The sequence below is a fragment of the Lathyrus oleraceus genome, chromosome 7 (genome assembly GCF_024323335.1).
Source record: "Lathyrus oleraceus cultivar Zhongwan6 chromosome 7, CAAS_Psat_ZW6_1.0, whole genome shotgun sequence".
Taxonomy (NCBI): domain Eukaryota; kingdom Viridiplantae; phylum Streptophyta; class Magnoliopsida; order Fabales; family Fabaceae; genus Lathyrus; species Lathyrus oleraceus.
The window spans coordinates 154,297,486-154,320,449 of record NC_066585.1 but is presented as its reverse complement, the minus strand read 5'-3'; the positions used below and the strand labels follow the sequence as shown (position 1 = coordinate 154,320,449).

The 22,964-nt window shown below is 38.0% G+C and overlaps 1 protein-coding gene and 1 non-coding gene across 2 annotated transcripts; both read right to left on the bottom strand.

Annotated features, from left to right (window-relative positions):
• Nucleotides 1-3,973: 3,973 nt before the first annotated feature.
• LOC127101286 (1-Cys peroxiredoxin) lies at nucleotides 3,974-5,086 on the bottom strand. The gene is made up of 3 exons (XM_051038657.1): nucleotides 4,762-5,086; nucleotides 4,534-4,677; nucleotides 3,974-4,449 (listed from the first exon to the last, which is right to left on the bottom strand). Exons 1-3 carry the CDS (start codon nucleotides 5,026-5,028, stop codon nucleotides 4,204-4,206), a joined length of 657 nt encoding a protein of 218 aa, XP_050894614.1. The 5' UTR covers nucleotides 5,029-5,086; the 3' UTR covers nucleotides 3,974-4,203.
• A 179-nt stretch (nucleotides 5,087-5,265) lies between these two features.
• Nucleotides 5,266-5,338, bottom strand: TRNAE-CUC (transfer RNA glutamic acid (anticodon CUC)). The gene has a single exon. It is a non-coding gene; the product is annotated as a tRNA-Glu (tRNA).
• Between the last annotated feature and the right edge of the window lie 17,626 nt (nucleotides 5,339-22,964).

Here is a 22,964-nt window from a genome sequence, read left to right as displayed (position 1 = left end):
TATGAATTCCCCCGAGAAAATCACGTTCCTCCTGAATCCTCACCATAAAAGGGTGAAGATTCCTCCTCAGATGATAACAACGATTCATATCAAGACACATTTGCTGATGAAACACCGAGATCCTTTTCATCAGAATCACAATCTCAAGAGAATTTATTCCTAGGCTCTTTATAGAAAATGTAAAAGAAGATGAATCTTTTTATGAAGAACCACCCGAAGAGACCCAGTCAAAAAAAGGACAAAACTAAATAGTGGTCCTTGGTTCACACCTGTGTTAGCTGGAGATTTCGACCATTAGGTTGAAGTTCTTTGAAAATATTATGTTTTGGAGAATAATATAAAAATGGTTGTGTGAAGTTATTTATTAAATCCTTTTCTTGGGAGAAAGGACCTTTTTGTCGAAGCTTAAGACTTAAAAGATTTTAGGATCTCCACAAGTTCTTTTCGACATCGGCGTTTGGCAGATTCAAAGCTTCGAGCGGGAAAGATTTGAAATTCAAACGAAGTAGTTTCGTCAGGAGAACGCGTGGAAGCATCTGAGACACACAGCGCTTGAAAACGTCGAACGTGGCAATCAACTGTGTAGAGACCGTTAGGGTCGAATTGTTATAAATAGGAGTCTTAGTTTTTAGATTCCGTGTGTTCAAACTGATATACAAAATTCACTAAAAATACTCAAAGTACCGGAGCGAGAGAAACGAGTCTTTGCTGAAAATATATGTATGAAGAACACCATGATTACATTTCATGTTATCTTTTTAATGCAAGTTACTTAAATTAAACCATTTACTGTCTTTATTTCTATTTAATCCCTCTGTCGAATTGCCTTTAGCTTCAAAGTCTTTCACCATTGCTTTTACCTTTACATTTACATTTTGTCAAACCTTTATTTCCAGCACCTTTTCAAACTTAAAACCTTTTACTTCAAGTTATTTATCTTTACTTTTGCCAATTACCTTTGTTATCTTTAAAAAACCCTTTTTACAGAATTACTGCCATTTATCCTTTATCTTTAAAGTCATAAGCCTTTAGATTTCGTTTAGAGTTTATTGTCGAAACACCTTTTACTTTGTACCATTAACTCTAGATAAAGAACCCTAATTACCATTCATAAACCAGAAACAAACTTAATCATGGATCAAATCACCATAACACTAGTTCTTGAGACACATGTTCTTGATAGGAAAAGCAAACAAGAATTCTTTAAGATGAAATGTTGTTCCATCAAAATAAAAGACTTCGATAAACATTATAATAGAATGGCATAGAGGTATTATGTCCTCAATGGATTTAATGACCCTAGTCTCAAAAATACGTATGTCTTATCTCTACTTCAATAACTTCAACCATAAATTCACAGAATGTTAACAACTGTTCAAAAGGATATTAAAACCATGAGTCTCGACCAGACTTATCAAATTACTTTAGAAACACTTGAAAAATTATGCAGATTGCATCAACATTTCTCAGAGGTTGTAGAACAAAGGTCAAAGCTCACCAAGGCATGCAAGAAGCCTTAACTAGAAATTAAGTGTAAAGATAAAAAAGTGTAGTTGTGCAACAAAAAAGAAACATCATAAACAAAAATACACCAAACCTCATATGATCTTCAAAGGAAAGAAAAAGAAACCTATGAAGTTTTTTAAAAGAAAACCTTTTAGAGGAAAAGGAAAAAATCAAAGATGATCAACTCTCTTCAACCTGTAGAAAGAGAACTAGAATATTTATATTCTAAATAAATCTCTACCGATGAAGAAACAATTTTTACACTCCAAAACACTTCATCTTCAGAATCAGGAGATGCTGAATATTTCCTGATTTACTCCTTCAAAGAAATATGGAGTTCTCTTCCTACTCCTCATATCCCTTGTGTTGAAATTCATGTCCTCGCATCAAAGTTTTCACGTCCCAAGAAAGTTATATCTTACATGAATACCGAGCCTCATATTACAATTATGAGTGTTATCATCCTCCTAACAGAATCATGGATGACACATGCTGCATACTTTATAGTAGCAGATGAAAAAGTTTTCAGGACAAATTTAATGACTAAGGAAAATATAGGAATCAAATTCTTCCCATTCTACATAGGCTGAACAAAAGGGTCATTGGTAGTAATCTTCCAAATAAATATATTATTTTAGGAACAGATGTCTATTCAGCAGCAAATATGCTTCAAATTCTCCCCACAAAAATCAAATTCAAAAGAAAATTAAAATCATATTCTGAAATATTGAAACTATGTCCCCTTTCTAAAGTCCTTGATGGGTACGAAGAAATCAAGTTCATCCTACTCAAACTCTGTGCAGACAGCCATGGAAAATTCCTCCATCTATAACCTTTATGGAAAAATGAAAACTTTTTTATCCAACTTCCTTTTAAGCTCAATGAAGATGTTAATCCAACCAAGGTCGCTCATCCACGAATGAGTCCATCAGATTATACATTGGCTAGAGAAGAATGCAACTAGATGCTCAGACAAGGTCTGATAAAACCCACTAAATCGGAGTGGACTTACCAAATATTTTATGTAGAAAAGAGATCTGAAAAGATGAGAGGGAAAAAAAGGCTAATAATTGACTATAAACCTCTAAATCATTTTTTCAAAGATGATAATTTTCTCATTCTAAAGGCCTCATCCTTAAATATTTTTATCAAAGATGTCCAAATCAATTTTAAATTCGATCTTAAGATATGATTTTGGAAATTGGGTATTGACCTTTAGGACCTTTAGGACCGTTAGAAGACAACGTTCTACATTCCTAACGCGGACAATATTACCATTTAGATTTTTTGAGCTCATTCTTAGAGCTCATTCTTAATAGTACACTCATTTATATTGACGATGTGTTATTATTCTCAAAAGAAGAAAAAAATTCATAAACAGTTTTTAGATTAATTCCTTCAAATAGCCCAACAAATATTATTAGATTATCCTTTAACTTTAAAAGTTAAAAAAAATTAATAAATTATGTCAACTTCATGATCAAGGAAAGTGATTATCCTTTAACTTTAAAAGTTAAAAAAAAAATGTTAGATGACACAAGATTCTCCAATGGAAACTGAATAGGACGTTTGAGAAAAATTCAAAGAAAAATGTCAGATGACACATGGCTATATGAGTATCTCCTTATCCGAATTACTTTTTAGAAGAATATTTACAATGATCCTTTATATTTCCCATATACAATGATCCTTATATTTTTTAATATGCATAAAATGTGTAATAAGTCATTTGTAAAAAGCATTCCAACAATGATGAGATGCTTGTAAATAGTGTCTCTCCTTTTATATTTGTATCAGTTTGAGGTAGATACATGCTTAAGTATAAACATTTTCTAAAAACCTTTCTTTTGTCTCTAAAAACTTACTACACGCCTATGATATGAATATAATAAAGAGAATGTAATAAAGAGAATGCACTTCTAAAGACACTTGGGTGAAAGGAGTGCGACAGTTACACGAAGTCTTCAAAATACTTATGACAAGACATAATTATCATCACAAAGACTTCGATATAGAAACTGAAACTACGGATGATTCCACACGATTATATTTTCTGCAAATTATAAATCATTAAACTTCAAAGAATTTCTGCAATATGAGAGAACGTGGGAAGAAAAATGAAATACATGAAGAATAAGGAGATATACATGGAAACTCAACTTTTGAAAGAACTTATGACCAAAAACATCAAAAGATTGTAGCCATAAAAAAAACTATAGCAAAAGGAGTAAGAAAATGTATCCCAATAGCTCCTGTACAGAACCCCAGTTCATTCGGGGATATGACTATCTCTGTGATTACATTGACATCCTCCTGAGTTCTCATTTGAGACATGACAACTAAACCCCAATGTTACATTTATTAAAAACACGCTTGCTAATTTAGCTCTTTTCCACAAGAACCTTTTCCTCCACACACACAAAAAAAAGTACTGATGTATTCATTTACAAGTTTATGAACACACTAGTTAAAATTAAAACTTACATAGTTAAGGATTTTCAACATAGATTCCACAGTGAACAAAAAGATACATAAACTTTGCTTATACTTGTCTATAGGTAACTATTTAACAAAACAAGAAGCCAATACAAAAGATATAAGAGAACTATAGGCTTCTATAGTTTCATAGGATAGATAACATTATAAGAAGGGTTCTATTATATTTATATGCTTCACTTCATGTGGCATCCAACCACATCAAACATTGGTGAACCTAAGATACTCCTTTTTTGATGGAAGATCAGCAGTCTCAAAACCTTGAGGAAACATATCCTTAGCTTGTTCATTAGTCACATCAGGCGAAATCACAACAGGGTCCCCAACCTTCCAGTTAGCAGGAGTTGCAATCTTGAACTTGGATGCCTTCTGCAATGAATCCACCACCCTCAGCACTTCATCCACGTTCCTCCCAGTTGATGAAGGGTACATAAAACTCAACTTAATCTACAACAAGTATCAAACAACACATCATTTAAGAAGGATGAAAAAGATTAGTAAATAATAAAGACTTATTTTCTTATTTTTCACCTTCTTATCAGGCCCAACAATATGAAGAGCCCTTGATGGTAAATTCCCTTTCGAATCTTTCTCATCAGGATCAACCATGTTGAGTTGCTTGATGATTTCTCTTTTCGGATCAGAAATTATTGGATAGTTCACCTTCGCACCTGGCTGCATTTATCAAATACATATATCAATATAGAAACATAACACAAACATGCATGCATGTGAAAATAGGAAAACAAAGAAACTCACAGTGTGTGCTTCAATGTCTTTGATCCACTCCTTGTGTGATTCTAAGTCATCACAAGACAAACCTAATAGTAAAACCTTTCGTTTGTTGAACTCAGAAGCATACTGAGCAATCTTACCAAGCTCAGTGGTGCAAACTGGGGTGAAATCACCAGGATGAGAGAAGAGAATGGTCCATGTATCAGAACAGAACTGGTGAAGCTTGATTTTGCCTTGTGTGGTATCAACTTGAAGATCAGGGATAGTGTCTCCTATAGTAAGGCCTGGCATTTTTTTCTGAGGAAATTTGAAACTGTTTATGCGTTTTTGAGATGAATCTCAGAATGTAGTTATTTATAGATGATGATAGATGATAACAGTTGTTTGCATGAAGAGAACGTGGCAAGTTGGTGACGTGAACGTGATTGCGCTGTTACATATATATATTCCCACGTAGACATCATTTTCTTTGTTGACAATGTTAAAATGAAAAAACAAAAGAAATAAAGTGGAAAACATAAAATAGAATTCCGTTGCCGGGACTTGAACCCGGGTCTCTCGGGTGAGAGCCGAGTATCCTAACCAACTAGACTACAACGGATGATGTGTTTTTAAGTCGTGAATCATAACTATATTCTTTAAATATATCATCTACTTACTGTATACTATTTTAAAATTTCTACATGAGTTTACGAATAAAGATATTGCTATAATTTTTGTAAAAATTATATGTTAGAGTTTGATATTCCTTCCTGAAAATAGTCTAATTAACAAACAGAAATTGAAAAGTAATTATATAATTTTAATTATAAACAAAGGAGTAATAAACATATCAATAATTACATTATCTATTTTTTATATTGACACTAGATAAGTTTACATTAAATTTTGATTAATTTCTTCAATTCAACCTCAATTATAGATGGGCTAGTTTGTTATTGAGATTTTTTATTATTAAAAACGACTTTGCAATTTTTAAATTTATTGAGTTTGGTTCAAATAGTATTTGTTCATCACCGTTTTAGTTCCTTCTATTTTGTTCATCTTCCTCATCAATCTTTTGTTGTTGTCAAATTCAAGTCTAAAAAGTTATTTCACGAAAACAACAATAAACAATAATCAAATACTTAAATCAATTGCTTATAAAAAAAATGGTTTTAAAAACAGTTTTCGCATATTAGATTGATATCATGAGTTACTCGATGTTTAGACAATAAAATAAAATAAAAAATAATGAATAATTTAGTTAATTATTAAATTAATGAAAAAAATCAATTTAAATACGGTGTCAAAATGAAATTTTATTGATCAATAAATCAATCTAACATTATAGTTACAAACAATTTTAATCACAAGAAAGGTAATCCAGATACCTTAATTTATTTTAGACCTAATTTTTTACAACAAATTCCTATCAACAAATAAAACTTATCAACATCAATTTCTAAGAAAACTATAAAAACCTAAACGTATGACCTATTCGGAAAATTAAAAGAGATGGAGACATAGAAGATTCCAACATGGTTTATACTAGTTCAGCGCATTCATCATCGCTTTGCGCCTAATCCGATTTCCAATGGCAAACCATTAACATTACGTAATCTTCCATTATTTTAACAATTTTTACAACATGTGTTTTATACAATCAAAGAACCATATGCTGAAACTAAAAATATATTTAACAATTTCAATATGAATTTTTTCTTCTTCAGTTGTACAAAACCCACACAATTAAAATCCCAAGACATTCACCCACTCTTAATCGTCCTCTTACTTATCCAAGATTCGCTCCAAGCATTCCTTCCACAATGATATTCACCTGATCCTACCGGTCCATTGTCTGTGTTCTTAGTTTATGTGAAGGAACAAAAACTCTTAACTTCGTTTCATATCTACCTAGACCTGGTACTATTAAAGTCTTTAATGGAGAAGCAATTCTTTATTTTTGTTCCTGCTCGATTGTCAATTCTCAGCAACATCCCACAATATAAATCTTGATATGCAAATCAAAAACTTCAAAAAAATTACCAATGAATGAACTCCCTCTATGGTAAATCTCATACTCCCTGAAAATTGTGAAGCAAGCAAATCATGTCAATCTTCCTAGAGGTTGAAGATGAATTTAGATGTAATTAAAAGTTGAGATATGGTGTATTTTGAAAGCTAAAAAACTTACTTTTGAACAACTTTAAATGAAGTTTTCCCATTTGATTCGAATCATACTGACAAAACAAAATCCAAGGATTTGAAATGAAGTTTTGATTTGAATCAGCCTTTGGCTTGATTGAGTCAAACTTGCTTCTCTTTCGAGTCAAAGAAGCTTGTGATTGGAATCACACTAGCAGTGGCGAAATTTGAATTTCAAAATCATTTATTGATTTGAATCATGCATATCCTTGCTTCTAATCTCACTTTAAAAAGATTTATTTTAAGATAAATTAAGTGCTTCATTGAATCTAAGTCTAGTATGATAGGAATCATGAATTCATGTAATTCTTTATCTAAATAATTGATCAGTTTGACTTAAACCACATTGCTATAAACTTTATCTTAGGGTTCGATTTAACGCATGCAAAATATGATTTAATGAATTGCACTCAATTTTAAAATAAGCGCAAAACCTAACTTATAAGATACTCAATACCTAAAAACGATAATCAATTAGGTAACAAATGAGACAAGCAGCAAAATTAAAATCCTAGAGGGGGCATAACAACTTTATTCTCACCCTTTTTTATGCTTGGTCAACTTCCATAAATTGCATTGGAATCGAGTCGCCTTGAGCATTAAGTAAAGTGTGATCAATGATTTCCTTTGTGATCCCCTAAAATATTGTACCATATCAAATTTGTATAAAACGACACAAGTCGATACATTAGACTCAAAACATCTTCTCTCTATTCGACAAGATAAAAAATAGATAGATGTCAATGGAGGCTAAACTCATAAATCTAGCAAACACTAAAAATAATCCAAAGCAAATAACGCTACTGATCCGCTGTCGCACACGGGTCAAAAACGAGTTTAAAAGTGTAGTAAAACGGAAGCGACACTCAAATATCGTATCACAAGGACTCTTGAATGTTATAACTAAACGAATGGAAATAAGGGTTTTTTAAGGTTCAAAACTTAAATCGAAGATGATTAAAGGTAAAAGAAAAATTGATAAATAAGCTAATCTATTATATCGATTTTCGACTTATCATCGATTCTTATAATTTCAATTCCCTAGCGGATTCAATTCCATTCGATTACAATATCCACTAACAAGCGCAAATTGGTATTATATGATGTATGTTCCTAATTTTCGAATTAAGCAAACGGATTTAAGTAGACGCGAATTAAGCAAATGTGACTTAATCAAACACGGTAACGAAAAAGCTACGCTAACGTGATTATAGTTAAGGATCATACAAATAATCAAATTTAATCAACTCTATCCTATAAGACACAATCAAATTAAGCAAACGAAAGTAATCGAATTAAGCAAACGAGTTTATAGGAAGAATTGAAAAGAAATTGAAATTAAACTGAAATTAATAAAAACCTCAAAGTGGAATTCGAATACAATAGACCAGCTCCTTGGGAATTAGCTCTCCATCGAATCTTCTAAGCAATAGTGTATCATCAAAATTCAGAATTATGATTACTATAGTAGTGAAATACCTAATATAATAAAAGGCAAATTCGGGCCCTTATAGGATCCGGCCCGAAAATTACAAAAACTGGCCCAAACTAACTATTTTAATTAAGTCTGGAACTTCAACACATTATTCTACACTCATTCACTTAGAACCAGCCTTTGACTTCAACATCAAACTTGTAACTCTTTCTCTTATCTTTCCAACGCATATTAGAATGCGTCAATCCGACTTCTATAGCCCAAGTTATGATCTGCATAGTGAGATGCTTTCCTACAAAGTCTTCTTTTTGCACCCCTCTTCTTTCTTTTTCACTCATGCTTTAAATAATGACACCTGAAATAAATAAAAAGAAAATACCGAGTAATATCGAATAATATAAAATAAATCGAATCAAATAACAATATAATTTAATTAAATCAAGTCCAAAAATGTGATATTATTTCATGTTATCAAACTCCCCCACACTTAGACTTTTGCTTGTCCTCAAGCAAGATACAATGTGGAAATCGATTTAAAATATTAGCCAGATGAGATTTCCAAACACACGTCAATTCGTAATAGGTTGCAAGTAAATCTCGTTTAGAAATAACCTGAGCTTAATCTTAACATCAAAAATTACTGTAACAACACTAGATAACCCCACCTTGTGCAAACCAGTTCGAGTCATGCTATTATAGCTAGCCTAGTTCTTTTACTCTTATTTCACCCGTTTTCATTATAGCGAAATCACATTAAGCCCTTTATCTTTTCGCGTACATAATGGAGTAACCGGTTAGCGATTCTGATCCCCTTTTTAGCTGGAAGTTCTGGTACATAAGTTGGATAACTTCGTTATTTAGTCCATTGCAAATTGCGGGGGATCGGACCGTAGTCCGCTCTACCAAGTTCAGCACCAGAAACCGCTGAACCAACTCATAATGGATCGTTCATACTATGTTTTTGTAGGGTCCACAACCTTTGGATTAAATGATCGGGTAAGGATCACCTAACTTAATTAGTGCATTTCCTGATTTTTAATATGTTGTTTTGGGAAACATTCACTTGTATTCATCGGCTCTCCACGTAGTTTGCTATTAAGATGGTGCCGACTTCTCGTATAAACTACTCGGGGTTACTATAAAACTAAAAGTTCGAGGAATTGGTATAATAGGTACTTAGCCTGATCTAACATGTTGAGGTTTTTAGAGCGTTGGGGCGGTAATAATTTTGTCTTGATTTCACTCAAGTTTTATAAAATAAGCAACCTTTATACTTATCGAGTGTGTTGAATTTTGTTATGGCTCAAGAAAATTGAGGGGAGTAGATAATAAAAAAATTTCACACTAGGGACTCGACTTAAAATAATTTTTTTTTTGTATATGAATGAAAGGGAAATAACATACTTGAAAGGGAAATGTTGAAAGAGAAATAATCATAACTGAAACAAAGTTTTTCCCCCTACACTTAAATGAAACATTGTCCCCAATGTTTTAAAAAAACGAAAGAAAAGGAAAAAAAATTGGAACCCAAACTCAATTCTGCCTGCGTCCTCTTATTCTCGGACCCGGTGATCGTTGACGTACTTCCAAGTCATCAAACCTGTTAAGCAAGTCGGTGAACCACTGGTCGGTTATTGCATTCCTCTCTTCTTGTTGTTGTTGCATCTGGCGCATCAGTTGCCTTACTTCGTTATTCTGCACATGCATGGCATCAAGCCGTTGGGCTTGATGTTCAATAGCATCCATGATGTCATCATTTATTGCGGGCCTTCTTCTTCGACGATGTCGGGAGGATGGATCAGCCACTTTATCGGAAGGATCATGTGGGGCCGAATGTTGCTCAGGATCTTGATCACCTTGCTCCATTTCATCAAACTCGTCTGGGGGCGGGTTTGCTTGAGTAGGCTCGGTAGGTTCAGGAGCATTCAGATCGTAGATGAATCGGTTGGGGTTGGTGACATCGGTGAGGGCAATGTTGAGCAAAACAACGCTTGGGACCTCTTGGTTATTCACCATAAGATAATACTTCCCACCTACCCTATTTTTGATTAAGCGGCTGGAGCGACAATAGCTTATATCCATAAACAGGGGTGGGAAAGATTGCAAACTCTGAAGTCGGTCCCCTAGATTTAAACCGAGTGCGATGGTGGTTATTAATCCTCCAATCACAAAAGGTTGGCGGCCTCGAGCACAAAGGGTACGAATATGGTGAAGTAAGAAAGAGACGGCGTTTACCTTTGTGTCGGCTGAAAAGATGCAGTGGAGGAAGAATAATTCTTTCGTGTTGACTTTACTGTTGTTGGGTCTTCCAAAAATGGTGTTTTGCAAAATACAGATAAAATACCGGATAATGGGGTTGCGTATGTGCGAAGCAAGTAAAGCATCCCAATTGGTGGTTTCCACACCGGATATTTTTCCAAAGAGGTCGAATGCGTTCGTGTTCCACTCTGAGTTTGGAGGGATTCTTGGGTGGACTTGGTCTCCTACAGGAAAGTGTAGCATGACACTCAACTGGTCCTGAGATAGTGAGTACTCAGTGTTGAACATGCGGAAATTTGCGGTACCAGTTAAGTATTCGTCCTCACCGGGTGGAGTGGTGTAGGAATAAGAACTTAAAAACTCCAAGGTAAGTGATGGGTATGTTGGGTGATTTTGTGTGCAAAGAAAAGTTAAATCAGAAAGCCTAAGCAGCCATTGCACACCTTGAAGTAATCCTAATTCTTGTAAGCAATTTAAATCTGGGTACCTGGTGGATATGACACCGCGTTGTTGGAACCGAACGAACTGCTCTCGTTGATAGTTGCTATCTTTAGATCGGAAAATAATATTTCCGAATTGCACTTCTTGATGTTGGTTCTCCGCCATATTGATAGGTAGGTAGAAAGAAGGAAAAGAGGATGGAATATATTTGTATAGGATGGTTTATTGGAATGATGTGGTGTAGGAAGAAATGTATTGTAGGTATTTATAGGAAGAGTTTTGAAGTTGGGAAGAGGAGTGGGTGAGAGGAAAATTAATGTGGATGAAGGTGAGTGGAATGGAGTAAAGAGGTGAATTGAATGGGAAAAATGAAAAGATGGGGAGCAACGGTCATGACCCTAACGGTCATCAACGTTTACGAGGAATCACGCTGTCACGCTCGTGACAGAGTGTGTTATAGGCGTCATGGGTTGCGTGGCGACCGTGACAACTTGTGTGGCGCTCGTCACGCTGGTGGGCATGCAACGGTCACTACGCTCGTGACAGCATGCTGGTGCTTCATTAATTCTTTTTATTATTTATTTAATTTTTTAGTTTTGTTTATTATATTTGCTATTGTTTTATTTTTGATTTGCCATGAATGCTACTCTACTACACCATAGTGTATATATATTTTTTCTAATAAGCCATGTAAATAGTAGCATACAATATATATTATCATTGGGAATTTTAGACAGTGCATAAATCAAAATAAAATTTAGTTTAACTAATAATGCCAATAGCTTCATAAAAATAAACATAATGTAATATTTGACTGAAAAATAAAACATGCGAAAAATAAATACTAAGATAAAAATAATGTCAAACTAAACTATAAATTTCCTAAAACTAAAACTAGTTAACTGCAATTCTTCTAGCCACTTGTAGAATCTCTCGTCGGAGGAGCAAAGGAATTGACACGGTGTAGCAACTCGTGGAATTGATTTGTCATTCTACTCATGTATTCCAGAAATTCATGTCCCATCTTAGTTAACTCTTCTCTAATGGCATCTTGTTCTGACATCAAAGCTTGAATAGCGGTATTATAATCAGTTCTGGGCATATGATGTCTAAGATCAGGTATTGCCGATTCTACAGACGGGATAGGATGAGGTGGAGAGGCAGCATCATGGTAACCAGTTGGTGTCTGCGGATCAGACTCAGCATAAGGAATCTGGTTGTCAAGAATCTCATAATCTTGGGTGGTTTCAACTGATCTAACAGGAAAAGGTATTCCATCCAGGTTGTAGAGCCAATTATTTCGATTATGGACACTAGTCATCGGGCTAGGCATGGTGAATAGGTAAAAAGCTTGGTTGTTAATAAATAGTTCAAACTCTTCAGGTCCAAGGTTTCCGATAAACATAGTGTTGAAGAGGAAAAGTATATTCATAGGCTGAATACCACAAAAAGGGTTCAAATCAAGCATGGGTTGGCGCAATCCAATAGCATTAGCAATCATAGTTATCAATCCTCCTATTTGAATCGGTGCACGGTCATCTTGAATGAGGAGGTCAAAACTCGCCAACATATAAGTGGCACCATTCACTGGACGGTTCTGGGAAGCACAAAATATTATGAAGAGTTCATCATGTGATACTGTGGTAATGTTTGATCTCTTCCCAAAAAGAGTGTGTGCTAGGATCTTGTGGAAATAATGGAACGCTGGGTTATGTATGTTTCCAGAAAGAAACTTATGTTCCTCAGGGTCGTCATTTCCCGTCAAACTTCCCCAAAAATGCTCAAGCTCTCTATATTCAAAAAGGTCTTCTTGGCTCATGGTGAATGTGTCAAAAGAAGTAGGGAACCCTAAAAGGTTAGTAAATCCTTGAATGTTATACTGATACTCCATATTGAACATCCTGAATTGAATGAAACCTCGGTTTATTCCTTTTCCATGGTTTGGTAAATAAATCAGGGAGCTAAGGAATTCTAGAGTTAGCCTCCGGTAAGTAACAAATTGTCTCCGAATAGGAGTGGTTTCCCACCCTATTTGACTCAGCAGATATAGGACACTATCTCTTAGCCCAAGAACGGTCATTGCACAATCATCAACATAAAAATTTGGGTGCATCTCTCTCTCAGCTAGTTCTTCAAATTTTTGTCTCTGAGCTCTCCCTCGGAATTTGATACCCATGCGATCAATATGTCCCATCAGGTTAGTGTTAACTAAAGAAAAGAAAAACAAGAATTTAGTCAGGATTTGGCCAGATGCCGAAAGAAGAAAAGAAGAAAAATTTAATTAAAATAAAGAATATGAAGAATGAAAACTGAATAAAATCAAAAAGAATAATCAAAGAATAAAAATTTGTGGGTTGTCTCCCACGAAACGCTTTGTTTAACGTCGCAAGCTCGACACAAAACTATTAAATGTTAATCTATTAATTTTGGAGACAATACGTCTAAGTGCAGGACTTGCGAGTCTTCATTGTTTTCATCATAGTGATAATGTTTTAGACGCTGCCCGTTTACGATAAATGATTCAATAGATTTTCCTTTAATTTCTACAGCTCCACTAGGAAAGACATTAGTGACTTGGAAAGGGCCTGACCACCTTGTAGCACCTCAAATTTGCACCTATCATTGTACATACATTCTCATATTAGGTCATAACATAACATGGTCCACTGCATAACATTGCATTGTCCTATTTGCCTCAAGTGCAAGCCAATCAAGAGAATTAGGTCAAACTGGTCAGGAGATCAGTCAGTCAAGCAAGCAAGTGCATTTCTCGAGGAGCCAAGGCCCTAGGGTTTGTCCAACACGTTCACATGACTTGGGGATCCATTTGAAGTGTTTAGGTCAAAGATTGGATGTTCAGAAGTCATCAGTCAATGCACAGTTTGCCAGAAACCCTAAAAAGTCAAACTTGGTCAACTGTGTCTGATTTTATGGTTTTGATGGTTGGATTTGGTTTGAGAGGTCTCATTCATGTCCATATAGTCTTCATATATCATGTCAAACACCATCATGGAAGAATTTGAAGCCAGATCAGAAATTTCCAAAAAGGGAAACTTGACCTGTAACTGAAATTTACCAAAAATGGAAAGTCTTGATCCTCAAACTTACATCATGATACAAGCTTCAAATGAATTTTTGCCCAACATGAAAGTTGAAGATCTTGTTCTCCCATTTCCAAAAAGTCCAAGAACACTCAATTCCCATGTATGGTTGGCAAGTTATGATCAATTCATTTTCAAAAATTCTTGAACTTCAAAAGGCCATATCTCCCAAACCATTTGGCCAAATTGGGTGGGGTTTTTTGCTACAAGTCACATTTGATGCCATCTTCCCAAAAATGTCATCACCATTCACCAAAACTTCACCAATCAAAATGGCATTTTTGGACTTGCATGAATTAATTTCAAGTGTGGTACAAAAGTGAATTTGTGAGATAATCATTTCTAACCAATTCTACCAATCAAACATGTTCTGAAAATGCATTTGTGACATGAACCAAGCCCATTTTCGTGCAGTACATATAGCCATTCCTAACTTGCTTGAAAATTAGCCAAAAGTACACTTTTCACCAACTCCATTCCACCTTTTCATGGACTTTGATTTGTACCCTTAAACAGAGAATATAAAGATGATTTTCTGTCATTTACAAACCCTAGCAGCCACACTCAAGACAGAAAAAATCCCCACTCTTTCAAATTCTCATTTTCCCTTCATTTGAAATTTCTGCTAAGAAACCTGAAGGAATCCGAGTTTGGCTTGTTGTGCCTTCATCCACCAACCTCTATTGAACCTTTGCAAGCAACAACACCCAGCTGTAAAGCCATTCCATGACTGTTTTCTCCAAGCATACTCCCATGGCAGCTCAAGTTTGAGGTCGTTTCAAGGATAGTGGGGCTAAAGTCTTTCTTCCATCCATCATTTAAAGCATTGCTGGACATCTGTTTCACCTCAACATGGCCTAACTCTCACTGAATCACGACTGTTCTCCAAATTTGGCCAGGTATCGAATCTCTCATTTTTCAAAACCATGCCATGCTTCTTATAGATCCTTGCATGCTGATTCTTTTGAGCTTTGAATCGTGTTGAATGGTTGCCTATGCTGAAAGAAATGTTGAGTTGAAGTTTCACATCCAAACTTGTTTTTGCTTAGTTCTTTTTGTTTAACTTGATTTAATGAAAATGGAGTTTGGAATGTTGATGTGTGTTGCTTGATGATTACCATGACGTGTTCAATTTACATTTCTGGGCATATTTTTTTTCCACGATTTCGGGAAGAGGATGAAGATGTTACTGTAGCCATAAACCCTAATTTTCCCAGATTTTTCTCTCCATTCATGTACTGCATGTCGTGGTACTGTTCCAGCCCCCCATGACCAATCATATTATTTCATTTTCTGGTCCAAAACGCAGTGTTTCAATTAGTGGCATGGTTATTTACAAGTTTGCCATCAGCGTGGCACATGACCCATTAAATGATGTTTTTTTTTTCATTTTTATTTCAATTTGATACATTATCTTACAAAAATCATGGCGCATCCAATTTTAATCCAAATTTCATGGATTTTTTTGCATCATGTTCATCACAATCTCTAGTTTTTTATCATGATTTTTCCAGATTTTTTTGATGAGTGGATTTTAATTGGTATTAGGGTTTGTGACATGTGCTCATATTTTGTACACTTTGCCAAAACATCTGTGAAATGGTGATACTTTATCCAATGACCCCAAACTTTTTGTGCTTAAACTAGACACACTCATGGTGATTTTGGTGTAGAGTTTGTGAATTTATCATTGCTGGTTTGTGAGTTATGATTTTTTGAATTAGGGTGTGACAATTTGTGTCACACCATTGATGTGCAACTTCATGATTTTTGATACCATGATTCTTGACCTCCAACTGATGTGAATTTTTGCATGAACCTACTCTTGTATGTCTAGTTTACATGTGAATTTTCTTGGATTTATTTGTGGCATTTCCTAATTGTTTGGGATTTTCTCCCCTGTTTGGTCTTATGTTGACTTTTTGTGATACATGTTCCCATATCCTTTGTGAAACTCTCATACTTTATTGGATGAACATGAAATTTGACATGTGATTAGTAGACATCTTAAGGTTCATCATGGTTTTAGTCCCATTCATTTCTCATTTGCCATCACTGATTTATGATTTATTCAAGTTGATGCATGTTTGGTTGACTTCTTTGAGCATGTTCAAAATTGATTTGACTTTCTGATTTTCATTGACTGCCTTCCACTTGTCCAAATGAGATGAAATTTGACATGCTTACCATGATATGTGTTTGGATGGATCATGATTTATTTGGTGATTTTTGGAAATGTTTGAGTTGACTTTTGATGCAAGTCTTTCTGTTGACTCCTATGAGCTCTCATTTGCCATGCTTTGACTTCTTTTGCTTATGAAATGATGATGATGCATGATATGAATATGAACCCAATTGGGATTGTTTCTTGATTGATTAAACATGATTTGGAATGCTTGCCCTTTGCTGTTTTGACTTTTTCATTCTCTTTTGACCCTAGGCTTGCCCTAGTGGTCCTGTTACTCACTTCTGAGCTTATGTTTTCAGGTTGACCAACAAATGACCAATGAGACCATTTCTTTTTGATTGAGCTTGCTTAAATACCATGACTAACATGTTTTGTTTTGTAGGTTGCTTGGCTCACATGCCTAGAGCCTTGTGCCTTGCACATTCACTTGCTTGTGTTGACTGTTGACTTCTGTTTCCTTTTGCTTTGTTTGAAGTTGTATACTAATGTCTGCTTGACTATTTCAGGTGCTTTTAGTTGCTCAGTTCCTTGTGAACTTCTGCTTTGCTTTGCTTGCATAAGCAATTTGCATTGAGGTATAACTTCCTAACTTCATGTAGTCTGGAAGACCTGGCCTGTTACTTGGCCAGGCAACTGTCTGAAGTCCTCCTTAAGAGGCAATGTTTGTGACTGTTTACTTTTGTCCTTGCATAGAGTCAAAGACCTCCTAAGTGAAGAGGCAATTGGCAGAACCCAAGGGATATGCAATCTATCCCCTGCTATTCTGTGTGTCATCTGCTTTGCTCACACCACTGTGTTGATGCATTGCAGATACAAACCCAAGATCTTGTACAATTGTACAGTTGAGTCAGTCCTAAATGTGTAGAAGGGTTCCCACTTTCTGAACCCACACATTCTTGTTTTAAGCTCTCCCAGGCCAGGGATAGGAGCTGTGAAGTCTTATCTTCACTCACCTTTCATTTGCTTCACCTTAGCCCCTCAATGGCAAGGTTAAGAGCAACATCTACCCAGTTCCAGAGGTTTGTTTGTTGAGGTTGATATGACCCCTCGACTAAAACCTAACCTTGTTTGAGCCCATTGCTTGCGTATAGTGTGTGCTATCTGTGCTTGTATGTTTGTTTGACTTGCTTCCTGTACAAGTTAGGGTTAGTTTAGACTTGCTTCCTGTGCAAGTTAGGTTTTGCTTGGCTTGCTTCCTGTGCAAGTTAAGTGTGTGTGTGGCTTGCTTCCTGTGCAAGTCATGATTAGGATAGGCTGGCTCCCTGTGCCAGTTAGCTAGAAACCTTAACTTAGGGATGATTTTGCATGATAACATCTAGGCTCGAGTCGAAGTCTCCCTAGTGTTGTGTCTCCCTCTGTTATCTGGTTAGGCTAGTCCTTTTTCCCTCCGTAGGGGAACTACATCGCCCTGATCTTCATACCAGATGAAGTATGTAGGCAGGAGATTGAGCTGATCTCTCCGGGCGCCCTCTTTCTTTTTCCACCTTTGTGTCTTCAACCCCTCTGTGTGCGTTGTTGTGTGCTTGGAAGCTGATGTAAGTCCCTCGAGTGGCATTCGGGTTCCAGTGTAGGTGTTTTCGGGTTGGAGTCCGACATAAGTCCAGCGATTGGCGGTTGGTTTCCTGTGTGTGTTTTCTGGTTCGGATGCTGATGTAAGTCCAGTGATTGGCATTCAGGCTCCATGTTTGCCTTTGCCTGTGTTTGTTTGTGTGTGTGTCAGCCGAGCTACGAATGCTCTGATTCTCCTTCGTCCAAGGGGATACGTATGCATAGGATGCGATATCCTAGCGAGCATGTGTCGTTTCCCCAGTCCGAACTACTTCGACTCTGATGTCTATGCCTGATAGACTAAGTAGGCCCAGGATGCGATATCCTGCCGAGTCAGTTTCGGTCTTGTCTGTTTTCTTGTGTCTCTTTCAGCCAGTGTGTGTGTGAGTTTGAGCAGTGTTTAGCAACCATTTTCCTTTCTATTGTGCGTGGATCCCGTCGAGTACGACGGATGCGTAGGGGTGCTAATACCTTCCCTTCGCATAACCGACTCCCGATCCCATTTCTCTCTGGTCGCGAGACCATGTTCTTTCCAGGTTTACTTCGAGCGTTTCCTTTCCCTCTTTTGGGATAAATAACGCACGGTGGCGGCTCTGTTGTTCTTGTTTTCCCGCCGGTTTTTTCGCGTGATACAACAGCTGGCGACTCTGCTGGGGACAAGAGAAGTTGACCTGTGCTGGTCCGTCTTCCCTAAGCGAGTCTCTCCTAGCGCTCTCTAGGATAGGGTTTGGTTGCTTTTGCTGTTATTTATTGCATTCATTTGTATATATGTGCATTTATCGTTTGCATTTATTGTTTGCATTAATGTTTGCATTCATTCATTATTCATCTGGCTGGTTGTCTGTTTCTCTCTGTTGGGGTGGGAGTTACATGAGGTAAAAGGCCCAATACCCAGGCCATGAGTGAAATCTAGGATACTTAGGAATAGAGTGATTCATGGGAAGCGGGTGGTATTGTGCCACTTAGCGGAACATTGATATCACGAGCAGTTCAGACCCTGGTGGGATATTATCGTTACATACTTCGGGTGTGTATATGATGATGTTCTGCGAAAGGTTATTTATGCTGCGTTTCTCTCGACCTTACCCTGGCCTAGATGACACCCGTGAGTGGGGAGGGAATGATCATTATTACAGGTACAGTTGGTGACTTGTTGGTGACTTGTTGGTGACTTGTGATCCAGTTGGTGACTTGTTGGTGACTTGTTGGTGACTTGTGATCCTGTTGGTGACTATCGGTTCAGAATTTTGGGGTCTCAGATGACTTTGGGTTTCAGATGAATTTGTGGTTCCGAGTTCAAGCCGAAGCTTTGATCCTGTGTTCTGAGAGACGCAGCCAACCAGTCGTGTCTGCATCATTTGCATCATAGCATATTTATTTTTCAAAAGAAACGCAATAAAAAAGATTAAAAAAAAAAAAAAAAAGAAGGAAAAAAAGAAAAGAAAAAAAACTGATCCCTGCATGCATATCATTTCTCAGGTACATTCCAGAGCTTGTTCAATGACAGAGATGGCAACAGTCCCAGAGTTGAAGCGGAAGACTTGTTCCTACAGCTTTCACCGTGAACCTTTGACGTCTCTGATTGAGTTGAGTAACCTTATGACCAGTGGTAACCAGAAGGGGTTTGTCGACCAGTATGGAGATATTCTGACACTGTTGAAGATGGTAGTCGATCCGGTGCCGTTGCAGACTCTTCTACAGTTCTACGACCCAGAGCTTCATTGTTTCACCTTTCAAGATTATCAGTTGGCGCCTACTCTTGAGGAGTACTCCATTCTGCTGAGTGTCCCGGTCCGGTATCAGGTTCCTTTCTTGGATGTGCCCAAGGAGGTTGATTTCAGAGTTGTTGCCAGAGCTCTCCATTTGGGTATCAAGGAAGTCAGTGATAGTTGGAAGTCCAGTGGGGATGTTGTAGGATTGCCTTTGAAGTTTCTGTTGAGGGTAGCTAGAGAAGAAGCAGAGAAGGGAAGTTGGGAAGCCTTTCATGCTCAGTTGGCCGTCATGATCTATGGGATCGTCTTGTTTTCGAGTATGCCCAATTTTGTTGACTATGCTGCAGTCAGTATTTTCATTGGAGGAAATCCAGTTCCTACTCTGTTGGCTGACACTTACTATGCTATTCACAGTAGGCATGGTAAGGGTGGGGCTATCAGGTGTTGTCCCCCGCTTTTGCTCAGATGGTTCTTGTCTCTCCTGCCAGTCAGTGGACCTTTTGTGGATGCTCAGAGCACGCATAAGTGGACTCAGAGGGTTATGTCTCTTACCTCCTATGATATCAGGTGGCAATCTTACCGGATGGATGTGCGTAACGTCATTATGAGCTGTGGAGGATTCCGTAATGTGCCACTCGTAGGGACTAGGGGTTGCATCAATTACAACCCGGTTCTTTCTCTCCGCCAGTTGGGGTTTGTGATGAAGGGAAGACCACTTGAGGCTGAGGTAGCAGAAAGTGTGTATTTTGAGAAGTAGAGTGACCCGGATAGATTGGAGCAGATAGGAAGAGCTTGGAAGTCTATTGGTATGAAGGATGGATCTGTCTTAGGGAAGAAGTTTGCCGTTGCTATGCCCGATTACACTGATTGGGTCAAGGAGAGAGTAGAAACTTTGTTGCTACCCTACGATAGGATGGAGCCGTTGCAGGAGCAACCACCTTTGATCCTTGCTGAGAGTGTGCCTGCGGAGCACTACAAGCAAGCCCTGATGGAGAATCGCCGTTTGAGAGGGAAGGAGCAAAATACCCAGATGGAGCTGTACAAAGCCAAAGCTGATAGTTTGAACTTGGCTCATCAACTCAGAGGAGTGCGAGAAGAAGATGCTAGCAGACTGAGAAGCAAGAAGAGATCCTACGAGGAGGTGGAGAGCATGTTAGATGCAGAACACCGGGAGTGCTTGAGGCTGCAGAGAGCTGAGGCCAGCTATCAGAAGAAGATCAGAGACTTGGAGAAGCAACTCAGAGATAAAGACATCCAGTTGAAGAAGGAAGTAGACTTGAGACAGGCATCAGAGGACCACCTTGGAGGAGAAGTGGTAGAGCTTAGACGACAACTGAAGGAGAAGATCACTCTTTTGCCAGAATGTTCAGAATGTGACCTGTTGATAGACCAGTGTCAGTACTTGAAGACTCTCATTCCGGGAGGCCGTTTGTCTTAGCTTGTATCTTTGATATGTATGTTGAGAATCACCTCCAGGCTTGTTGGATGGGATTCATTGTTGTACTCCGATTGTTTGGATTTTCTTTGTCGACTTTGTTGTATGATCCTGTTACTCATATAGATGAGGTTGTTGGTTTCACCTTGTACTCATCACTCTTGTGTATGTTGTTTCTGTGCTTCTATGTTGTTCTTGCTACAGGTTGCCATCTTTTGAGAATGACTCAGGCTCTTTGAATGCCTGAGGAATGAACATATCATGTGCATCATACGCATCATTAGCACCATACTCATATCATTTTGCATAACAGGTGTTCTTGGTCGTGACTTCTCACTCTTGGTTCCTGTTCAGGCAGGATAGCTGATCAACGTCCACACCGCTACTCAACAAGACTGAATCAACAGAGAGGTATGGATCAAGTTCAAGCTGAGTTGGCTGAGATGAAGGCTAACATGGCCCAGTTTATGAATATGATGCAAGGGGTTGCACAAGGTCAAGAAGAACTTCGAGCCATGGTTCAGAGACAAGAGGCTGCAATTCCACCGGTCAACCATGCTCCGCCAGAGGGAGGCCCGGTCAATGATAACAATGTTGCTGCTGCTGTACCCATCAACAACTATGCTGTAGGTGATGAGTTGGGGGGTATTCGAATCAACGGTCAACCTATTGCTCCAGATGCCGCTAATGCCAGAGCAGTCCGTGCCCCGGCCCGTAATCCTGTTCCGATTGTTGACAGACAAGAGGATATGTTCACTCTGCTCAGTGAAGACGAAGACGTTCTGGGAAGGGTTGACGAGAGGGATCGTAAAGTTGATGCCCTTGCTGAGAAAATTAGAGCTATGGAATGTCAGAATTCTCTCGGTTTTGATGTTACCAATATGGGGTTGGTGGAAGGATTGAGAATCCCTTACAAGTTCAAAGCACCGTCCTTCGATAAATACAACGGTACTTCTTGCCCTCGCACCCATGTGCAGGCTTATTATCGAAAAATCTCTGCGTATACAGATGATGAAAAGATGTGGATGTATTTTTTCCAAGATAGTCTATCTGGGGCTTCTTTGGACTGGTACATGGAATTAAAGAGAGATTCGATCCGATGCTGGAGGGATCTGGGTGAGGCCTTCTTGAGGCAATATAAACATAACATGGACATGGCACCGAGCCGGACTCAGCTGCAGAGTCTATGTCAGAAATCCGGAGAGAGCTTCAAGGAGTACGCCCAGAGGTGGCGTGAACTGGCTGCTAGAGTTCAACCCCCTATGCTGGAGAGGGAGTTGACAGATATGTTTATCGGCACTCTTCAGGGTGTGTTTATGGACCGGATGGGGAGCTGCCCATTCGGTGGTTTTTCTGATGTTGTCATTTGTGGAGAGAGGACTGAGAGCTTGATTAAAACTGGGAAGATCCAAGATGCTGGTTCCTCTTCTTCTAAGAAGCCGTTTGCTGGGGCACCTCGTCGAAGAGAGGGTGAAACTAATGCTGTTCAACACCGCAGAGATCAGAACAGAATTGAATACCGTCAAGCTGCTGCAGTAACCATTCCGGCACCTCAACCTCGTCAACAACAACAACAAAGAGTTCAACAACCGCAACAACAACAACAGCAACGTCCGTATCAGCCCAGACAAAGGATGCCTGATCGACGTTTTGATTCGCTACCCATGTCGTACGCCGAACTGCTGCCCGAACTACTCAGGTTGGGGATGGTTGAGTTGAGTACAATGGCTCCGCCTACAGTATTGCCTCCTGGGTACGACGCCAACGTCCGTTGTGACTTTCACTCTGGGGCACCAGGGCATCATACTGAGAAGTGTCGGGCTCTCCAGCACAAGGTCCTAGATTTGATCGATGCCAAGGCAATCAACTTTGCTCCAGTGCCTAACGTCGTAAACAACCCTATGCCTCAGCATGGTGGGCA

Excerpts from the sequence above, each read along its gene's own strand:
- LOC127101286 (XM_051038657.1), bottom strand. The coding sequence starts at position 5,028 with ATGCCAGGCCTTACTATAGGAGACACTATCCCTGATCTTCAAGTTGAT. Across the intron at positions 4,678-4,761 it reads AAGACATTGAAGCACACACT|CCAGGTGCGAAGGTGAACTA; the intron begins GTGAGTTTCTTT and ends TGATAAATGCAG. Across the intron at positions 4,450-4,533 it reads TTGTTGGGCCTGATAAGAAG|ATTAAGTTGAGTTTTATGTA; the intron begins GTGAAAAATAAG and ends TACTTGTTGTAG.